General features: G+C 38.8%; 1 protein-coding gene across 1 annotated transcript in view; it reads left to right on the top strand.

Moving 5' to 3' along the window:
- Window positions 1-10,040, top strand: part of RHOBTB3 (Rho related BTB domain containing 3) — a 51,905-nt gene that overhangs the window by 18,384 nt on the left and 23,481 nt on the right. The window contains exon 6 of the mRNA XM_006019703.3: window positions 2,353-2,718. Within this exon, the coding sequence (XP_006019765.1) occupies window positions 2,353-2,718 (366 nt within the window). The remainder of the gene's footprint in view (window positions 1-2,352; window positions 2,719-10,040) is intronic.

Genomic DNA, 10,040 nt, shown 5'->3' with positions numbered 1-10,040 from the left:
TTACAGGCATGCAGTGCAGCGGTAGGGGTGGGGGTTGCAGGCACACAGCGCAGCAATGGAGGGGGGCATCCAGGGTGTGCATAATCTGGTGGGGGGGGCATGGCTTGCCCTGATGAAGCTCCTGGGGCATGTACAGTCCTGAGGTAGAGTACAGAAACCATACAACAACTACATACATAAGCATACTTCCCTCCCATCCTCCCCCCGCCACTTTTAAACACATCCTTGCATTCTAGGTATGGGTATTTTATTTGGTTGTTCCCAATAACCCAACTGTGAATATGCAGTTCTTTGTTTTAGATTGACTTGCATATTATTTATTCCTGCCAGCATGTGCAAAGGCTTTTAAAAATGAAAGCCTAAGTATAGGCTCCAAAAAACTATTTTTTTGGAAATATTTTGCACCAAAATATTTTAGAGCAAGAACTTGTCATTAAATTTTGTGAGATCCCTACATTCTCTCTCTCAGTTCAATTTTGAAACTTAATAGCTAATTACTGTGCAGTATATATTCTGAAGACAAGGGCCCAGTTAAAATGAGACGGAGGACAAGAAATTCATGGAGAGAGTAAAGGAACATAAAAGGAAAAAATAAAAGGCTAAAAGGTATTTTTAGTCTATGCTTTAATATAGTTCAATATAGTTTAGTTTAATATGATCTTTCATATTCTTGTGTTCAACATTTGATAACTTAATTATACCTTTAACTATAATAATTTTCATTTGAAGTTGCGTTGTTTTAATTCTTTGATTTACATATAATTTGTTTTATTAAACTGAGAAGTTTCGAATAGATTAGCAAAGAATACGGGGCCCAATCTTGCCTTCAGTTAAAAACAGTGGTAAAATTCCTATGGACTTGAGACCCATTGTTATCTCCTAAATATGAAGCACTCCTTAAATTATGATAACAATAAGAAATGATCACTTTCTTGCAATACATATTCTTACAAATAGGTTTCCTGAAATGTCCTAATTGTTACTCAGCAGTATTCCTGCCCAGAGCAGGGGGGTTGGACTTGATGATCTTTTGAGGTCCCTTCAAGCCCTTAATTTCTATGGTTTCTATGATTCTACTAGTTCTGATATGAAAAACAGGGTATTTACACTGGAAATTAGCTATGTCTAAAAGTCAGACTGGTTGCATGGGTGGGAGTGAGGGAGGATTTAGTCCAGTTAATTCAGGGAAGTTGCAGCATCAATACCTATATTTTCTTGCATAACATATGCCCCCAAATAAGACACACACCTTATTTTGGGAAGAGAGAGAGTTTATGGAACAGAGGCAGTGTCTGCTCTTCAGCCCACTTTCCTTCCCCTAGTTGCTGCTCAGGCAAAAGCTAGAGTTTTAATCCTATACCACTGCTGCTGAATTGGTAGCAGCTTTTGGCTTCAGACTTCACCTCTGCTGCAGGTTCTCCTTGCCAGAAAAGAGGCACAGCTCCTAGCAGCCATTCCAGTGTCTCCATGCTTCCAGTCCAGTCCAGAAATCAGCCTCTTAAGACTGCACTCCAATTTTGGAGGGCTATTTTTTTGGGAAAGGACTGTGTATGTTATGTAAGTAAATGCAGTAATTTTGCACTGAAACATTTTTTTTTTTATCAGTAGGCAGAAGGCAGGGCTGTGTGACTTACAGACTAATTCATTTAAAGGCATGAGCTTTCATAGGCTACAGCCTCCTTCATAGATTCTGAAGCAGCAAGCTGTAGCTTACAAAAGCTCAGGCCTTTCTGAATGTGTTAGTTTATAAGGAGCCATAACATCAGACTACGCAGCTAACCACCTCTCTCTAGGGCCTCAAGTCTTTTTAGATCTATTTTCCCTGTCAAATCTGGCTGAGTGTATGACATTGAGACTCTCTTTCACTAATAGGCATCCAAAGAATTTGAACTGGTAAAGCTCGGAATTTAGGAAGATAATTCTACTAAACCATAATATGGGTAAAGCAAATACTTGTTTATACAGTTTTCAGGAAGTGTCTTTTTTAATGTAAATCCATATGAGAAACCCAGACAGAGATCAAATTTATATACACTATGAATCTTTGCATTCCTTTTCAAGACTTTTAAAATGGAAGAACTAATTTTACTAAATTATTATTAATATATGTCATTGTTAACATATTCTACTAACCTCATTCAAGGTGGATAAAACTGGATCTGTCCAGTCCTATTAGTTTATTATAGAGTATATTTTTAAGACAACATTTTATTGAAGTTAATCAAGAAAATACTTATATCTTTATTTGATCTAGTTTCTGAGAATAAAGATGCTTTTGTTTTGTGTTGTAGTTAATATGGAAGTAGAGTCATAAAACAACTCATTCATCATTATTTTTAATATTTTCTTTAGAAAAAATGCCAATCTTGAAAGGTGAAGCCTCGCATTATGACTCTGACTTGCATAACCTGCTGTTCTGCTGCCAGTGTGTGGATGTAATATTTTGCTCAGAAGATTTAAGGAATGTAGGAGAAGCGCACAAGATTATTTTATGCTCTGTAAGCCATGTCTTCATGTTGCTTTTCAATGTGAAGAGTCCGGCTGATATTCAGGATTCCTCTGTCATAAGGACTGCGCAGACTCTCTTTGCAGTAAACAGTGAAGCTGTTTTTCCAGTTTCTAGCAGAGGCTCACCATGCAACCCACCAGTAAGAGTCATTGTTAAAGACTCCTTCTTCTGTTCTTGTTTGTCAGACATTCTGCACTTCATTTATTCAGGTATCCTGTCAGAATGGTTGCAGCTGCTTATGTCTTTTAAAAAGCGCACTATTGTATAGAGTGGGTATATTATCCAATCAAAATCTAATTCTGTTGGGGTTAAATCAATTTAGTTAAAACAGACTATCTGTTATTATTAGTAACAGTTTGTACATGGAAATGGACCTTTTAATTTTGTTGCAATTATTGCTCTTAGCAAAATAATGACAGTTACTGACTTCCTTGAAACAAGGCTTCTAAAGTGAGGGAAGTATTTTTCCTGCAAAAGTCAATAAGAGGATATGTTTCTATGAATAAATAACTTGTGGCTGGTATTCCATTCAGTTTTACCCCTGCAAAAGCCAGTATTTCAGTAAAATAATTTTGGATCTAACAGAAATGTCAAACCTAATGTTACCTATCCTAAAAATAGTGATGTGAATATATGTTCTTTGAGTAAGAATGCGAGGGGCTCTCATTTCCTGATAGTGAAGAGAGGAGCAGAATTACATGGTTTATGAGAACAATGGACTCATTGTGTGACCTTTGCAAGTCACTTAACCATACCCTGATCTTAATTTTCTGTCTGTTTAAAATGGTGCTAATGGTATTTCTCTACCTTTTTAAAGCAGTTGGTGATCCTCAGATGAAAGACCCTGAATAATGTTAAAAAATGTTATGTCATGGGATAATCGTTTTGTTTTAATACCAAAAGACCTTACTGATCATGTTTTAAAAGTTGTACCAGTACAGCCAGGGGGTCAAAGACATGGCTTGCTAGCATCTGGCCAGCAGTGCTGCCTGGGGAACTCAGACTGGCCCTGCATGCTGCATGCAGCACACGCCATCCCCAGCCTCGTGTGCTGCATGTAGTGTGCACAGTTGGTCTCATGCAGTCTGGGGCACATGCTGCACTCAGAGCCTGTCTGGCATGCATGCTGCATGCAGTGCCTGCATCATACCAGCCCTGCACGCTGGATCCAGTGTGTGGGGATGGTTTATGGGCCCAGTCTGGCCTGTGGGGCCTGTTTGAGTTGGATACCCTTGCAGTACAATATCAGTATAGGCAGTGGAAATAGCAGGGAAACGCCATGTATCTGGGTCCAAGAAGGCAGTTTTCCTTAAGCAGTCCCAAGGTTAACTGTTCTTCTGGCGTAGTTTAGTATCCACCAAGGTGTTAGGGCTTAAAGCCCACTTTATGGAAATTGGAGGCTCCACCCTAGCTTGTTCCTGGTGCCATGTAGCTGAGGGCAGGCAAATTTTAGGGGCATCTGAACCCCAAGCCTTTGGGCTTGGGCCTGCACGTAGGATGCCTGCAAAAAGACTTTGGAAATATCTGAAGCCCCTGGTGGGGGCGGATGATGTTTGTCAGTTGTAGGGCCACTTATGGTTCTGGACTGACTCACGGATTTGGACTTGATTTGGCTTGGAACATGGAACTTTTATTTCTTTAAAAAAAAAAGGTGGGGGGGAGGAAATAGCCAGTGTGTACCCTTTATCTTGGTTGTGGGATTATTGCCTGTCTTCTGCAGGTCCCTGCTGTCAAGTGACCAGCCTGCTTTCCCTTTTTTGATTAATTCTGACCTGGAGTAGATGCAGAAGAAGGTTAAAGATGACCAGGGTAGCGGAGAGCCTGTCACATGAGAGGAGACTGGAAGAGCTTGTTTGTTTAGTTAAGAAAAACAAAGGCCTAGAGGGATATGATTGCTATATATAAATACAGTAGAGGTATCCACCTGGGAGGAAGAAAAGCTAAGGGACAGTTTTTGCAAAAAATAGAGCTAAAAACTGGCTATTAATCTATTTAGGCTGGAAATTAGAAGATTTTAACCATTAGGGCAGTGAGGCTTTCAAAACCTTCTAGTCATGCTGGTACAAATAAAATATATGTCTTAAAATGGAGCTTGATAAATTTGTGAAGGGGATTGCAGATGTTGAAGTCCCTGCTATAACACGGGACTGGATTTGATGACCTAGAAAATCCCTTCCAGTCCTGTGTTCCTGTGCACATCTGATGTTACCACTAATATAGTTACCACTAAGATGTATGCCATGAACATACTTTTGTAGTAAGAATTAGCAGAACTTTTAAGTAATACATCATCATTTTAATTGTAATTAGAAAAGCGTAAATATATTGTTACACATGTCTGTGGAAGGAATTTGAGTTTATCTCCAGAGTGATAGTTGTTTAAAATATTGAAAGGGCTGCTCTCCTGGAAGAGTGGTCCATAATCTTTGGAGAAGAACAGAAAAAATCTATTTTAGCATTGTCAAGATTTGATTATAATCTCACTTGAGAAATCAGTGTGAAGCATTGGTAAACAGTGTGCTGTAAAGTCATGGGAATGTAAGCTATACTCTGGCTATAAACACCTTCAGATTGTATACCATATTACTCATAAACTGAATTTTTTTTGGTAAAAGTTCATGCCAAAATTTGCCTGTCTTGTACGTTTACATCGGAGGAGGGAGAGAGAGTTGAGCTCCTAATAATAGTGCTGTAATCCTGAGGAACTGTGAAGTATCTCTGATTTTTGGTGGTATAGGGGTCAGATTCTCTTGATCAGAGTCCAGATAAGGTGCTGCTACCTGGCAAGTTAGTGTGCCCCTCTATTTTTGTGTATGTTCCCACCAGCTTACTACTTTACTTCTCTAATCATTTTAAATGAAGATTTGAGTGGCCATTACTGGTTTGGGGTAAAGCCCTATGTAACTGTCATTATTGTGACAGTTCAACATTCATTATTGTGAATGTCCCCCCCAAACACAAATAATGTGTGTAAATCTTCTTCAAATAAATCATTATGCCAGAGGCAAACTTATTAGGTAACATCCCTATAGGAAACCTATAACTATGAATATCTTTTTAATAATTTTTTGAAAAGTCTTCATTCCTTTCCTCCTCCTCTTTCTTTTTACCTCTTCTTTGCCTCACTCTAGACTTTTCCTCTAACACTGCTCCAGGATTTCAGAAGATGATGATAATACTGGCCCTGATGCCCTGAGCAGCTTACCCCATTACCAGGCATTCGAGAGGGAAACCACTCTGGTCCTGTGTATCTTAGCTAAGTGGCTGGAGCAAGGCTTCATAGGAGAAGCAGCACTTGAGTAAGCTGTTTCTCTATGAATCTCTGCCACTGTCTCTCAACCATTCAGCTGATGATGGCATCTCCTCTTAAATGCCCAGTTGTTCAGCACCTCAGGGCTGGTGCTGGAATTATTCTCTGAAGCAGGCAGAGGATTGAGGAACTGAAGATGAAGGGAAAGGGAGATTGTGAGGTGGGAAAGAGGGAGAGAGGAGTAGCATAAGGAGGAAAGGGAGAAGGTGAGTGTTGGTAGGTAGTTTAAAAAAATGCAAAAATAAAAATGCATTTATACTGTTCGTGTCAGGTAATTTTTCTTTTGGAACCTTTTTTCCCTGTAAAAAAATTCACTGTACACAGAATTAACGGTAAGTAACTTTCCCTTAATTTAAATATCTATTTTACAATCTATTCATTTGTATTAATGTGTTGCTTATGTTTTAAAATGTTTTTTAAATCATTTTATTGGCTAAGTTACACATTTCTAGTATACAGAAACTGGTGTGCATACTGATTTCCTAATGAAAATGCACCTTACTGTTTGTTACTGCTTGCTTATTTTTATGCAGTGGATGCAGAAGGAAAACATTCTGCATGGGGAACAAGAAATCTCATACTTAACTTTGAAGCCTCTGATATTGCTGTGAGTTTAGCTAATTTGAAGGATAACAGACTGTAAGGAGGGACTTTAAAAAACATTAAAAACAGTTGAGTGCATGATTTCCATTTGTGCCTATGAAAAGTACATATTAAAGTAAAGAACAAATCATGTTGGCTTAAGTCAAAGAGAATACCACGTGGACAAGCACCGAACAATACTGTTCACAATAGTTTAGTTGCGACTAATACTAAATACAGTTTACTGGATGATTCTGGTGTTCTGTGTTACTTTTGCCTTAATGTGTATGTGCCAAGCTGGATAAGTAGTGTATAATTATGTGAAGCAAATTCTGCCCTAACTTACAGGTTGCAGTCTTAATGGGATTGCAGAGATGCAAGTTGGTATATAAATTAGAACCCTAGAAAGAGAGGTCTGGAAGGGGCCTCAAGAGCTGATCTAGTCAAACCCTACGCTCAAGGCACAATCATTCCCATCTAAACCCCGTCAACCAAGAGTTTGTCAAAACGGCTCTTAAAATCTTCTGAGGATAAAGATTCTATAATTCCCCATGCTTAACCACCTTCCTAGTGAAAAAATTCTTCCTAATACTCAACCTCAATTTCTGTTGCTACAATTTGGGACCATTGCCCCTTGTCCTATTCCTGTAGCCACAAAAAATAGTCTATTTCTTTCCTCTTTATAAGCCCTTCAGGGTTATAATTCCTCTTTATAGCAGTCTTCAGGTATTTGAAGACGGTTATCAGATCCCAGAGTAGAGGTGGAGTGTTGTAGCCATGTGCTGTAGGAAATATGTGAGAAGCAAGCTTGTTCATGGTATCTTTTATTAGACTAATAAAAGATGCACAGTGGGCACATTTACATGTGTGCTTTATTGTGCAGTAGCCAATTCGCATTAAAGCGTCATGTAAAATATGTGCTAATATGCTAATGCACAGTAGAATAGGTTACTGTGCGTTGTGTCACTAAAAAAGCGTTTGCTTTTGCTACTGCACATTAGGGTAGTGTAATGCACCTTTATCTAGTACCTCACTCTAGAAGTATTAAACAATATGCAGTAGCAAAAGCACATTAATGAACATGTGCACCAGCACCCAGTTTGTCCTATAAAAATATCATCCCCCACTTCCCCCCGGCCCCAAAACTCTCACATTTCCTGGACCATGTTGACTGTAACAGTACTCCAAACCTTCAGTCTTCAAATACCTGAAGGGTGGTTATAATGCAGCCTAGGCAGCTCTTCCCCATTCTGTATTTGTGCATGCAGTTGTTCCATCCCAAGTGCAAGACTTTGCACTTGTCCTTACTGAACTTCATTCAGTTAATTTCAGGCTGTTTCTCCAGTTAATCAAGGCCTTTCTCAATCCTAAATGTGACGTGAATTTAGTTCACATGAGAGCTGTGTCTTTTTATTTAGAACATTTTTAAGGCGTATATTAAGAACAAAAGGCCAGATTATAAAGTACTATGTGCTTCTTTTTGGCTTTAGCATTAGTAGATTCTGTTTATAATGTTGGCATAGGCCCCCACCCACCAGTTCTGGTATAGGCTTAACTGGTAGACAGAGGTTAAACTCAGGATATCCTGTACTGCATCAGTTCCTGGCCTGTGTTTCTGCCTCTTGGGCTTGGCTCTGCATTAGAGTATCCTGATTTACCCCTGGGATTGGCTTTGTTCCTAGTGGCCTCAGGATTATAACAATGTGAAGCTTTCTGCTATCTTTGAATCTCCCTTTCTTCTTCAGACATTATGTCCTTCAACTTTAGCTGTGAATGTTCACATAAACAAATTACTGGTGTTTGAAGCTTATTCAGACAAAATATTCAAGCATAGGCTCTTCCTCTTGTTTCTTCAAAAATGTTATTTCAGTTGCTAGGCAGGCAAGGTTCTTTGGGTAGATGTGATATCTTTTATTAGACCAACTAAATAGTTGGAAAAATTGTTCTTTTGTAAGCTTATGAGCACAAACACCCTTCAGGCTTAGAAAGATTCTACGGGTGAATTGTGTGTTCTGAGTAGAACAGAAGCCTGGTGTGCCTATGTCCTTAGACCGATACAGCTGCAACCAACAGCCCTAAAGCATTTCAGTTGCTGTTCTCTTATAAACAAGTATACATGATTACCAAGTAAAAATATTTGGTGACACTTTGGGCTGGAGTCTGTACCCACTAAAGTCATTTAGGACTAGAGCAGGCCTCCAGAAGAGATGATTTTTTAATAAAGCCAGAATATACTGCCATTCTTTTTTTCTTTCCTTTTTCCTGTAAAGAAAATTTCTCCTTGCTAACACTGGGAACCATTCAGTAATGAAAAACTAATCTTAAGAAAGAAGTTATATCCTCGACTTTATAAACATTAATTTTCACTCTTTTACCATTCTCAGTCTAAGACATTTTAAATATCTGTATAACTTTTCAATCTAATAATTGTCTTTAAAATCATGCAATTATAATTAAAATACTTATTTTGATGAGTGAGTTCAGAATGAGCAAGCTAATGATTTTCAAAGATGTCCTACTCAACATGATGTCATAAATATTATAGGTAAAAAAGAAAGAGAGTCTTAAGAATTTTTCAGTTAAAAAGTTTTCGTAGTCATGAATACTGGTGGCTTTTATAATTCATGCAGAGAAACAAACATCAAAATGCCAGGTAATGCTTACTGGGGGCCTAGGGTGGCACAGGCACTACCAGGGTTGACAACCTAGAGATTGCAAGTTCAAGGCTATAGCAGAAGTGCTCATGTGTGGCTTGTCAGATTCCAACAAACCCACGAATTCTGCTAAACACCTTGTCAAAGGACACAAAAAAAGGAAAGGAAGGCAATGCTTTTCTGTTCATTTGGTTACTAAAAAACTAAATATGATGGCTCAATCAATACCTTTTATCTAGTATACTCTTGTGGGTATTTAGATTTCGGTTTTAAACAAAGTCAATTTTGGTTACTTTACCAAAGTATGGAAGGCATTTCAGTCCACTAGTAAATGAAAATATCTAAGGGCTTGATTAGCAACTCTGACCCCTGATATCCCATGAACCTCCACTATAAGATGGCACATCCCTTTGGAAATTTTCTGACAGTTAATTTTGTCATAAACCAAACAACACACAAAGGCTTCTTTGTTCTTTTAGAATCCTAAAAGGTTTCTTTCCTCCAGTGTGGGAAAGCAGTATTGGGGATATCTGTCTTTTGGAAGATAAGGCTTTATATTTTGATCTACCTTTCTTGGTAACAATGAAGACTTCAGATAGTGTTAAGTTTATTTTTATCCTTTTCAATTTATATATCATTTAAGTTTCCCTTTTCAATTTATAAATAGGCATGCTCCTTTCAGGCCGATTAATGCAGCAGAACAAAGACGCGTCTACATGTTGCCTTATGGCGACGTGGTTCTACAGGCGATTGCCAGCCATAGCAGCACGCTCCCCAGTTATAGCATGCCACCATGGCAATGTAGCAGCAAAATCTAACCATGTGCCATGCAGATGGCGCAGTAACCATCCATATTGCTCTGTGCTTTAGTACAGTATAACCTCATAATTCCGGATCTCAGAAACCCGGCACTGCTCTGGGACCGGCCGCTGCTCTCCCCTGCTCCCTCCCTGGACATGCAGGGAGAACCTTGCACGCAGTGGCT

The sequence above is a fragment of the Alligator sinensis genome, unplaced genomic scaffold (assembly GCF_000455745.1).
Source record: "Alligator sinensis unplaced genomic scaffold, ASM45574v1 scaffold223_1, whole genome shotgun sequence".
Classification (NCBI taxonomy): Eukaryota; Metazoa; Chordata; order Crocodylia; family Alligatoridae; genus Alligator; species Alligator sinensis.
This window is presented reverse-complemented; position numbering and strand designations above follow the sequence as displayed.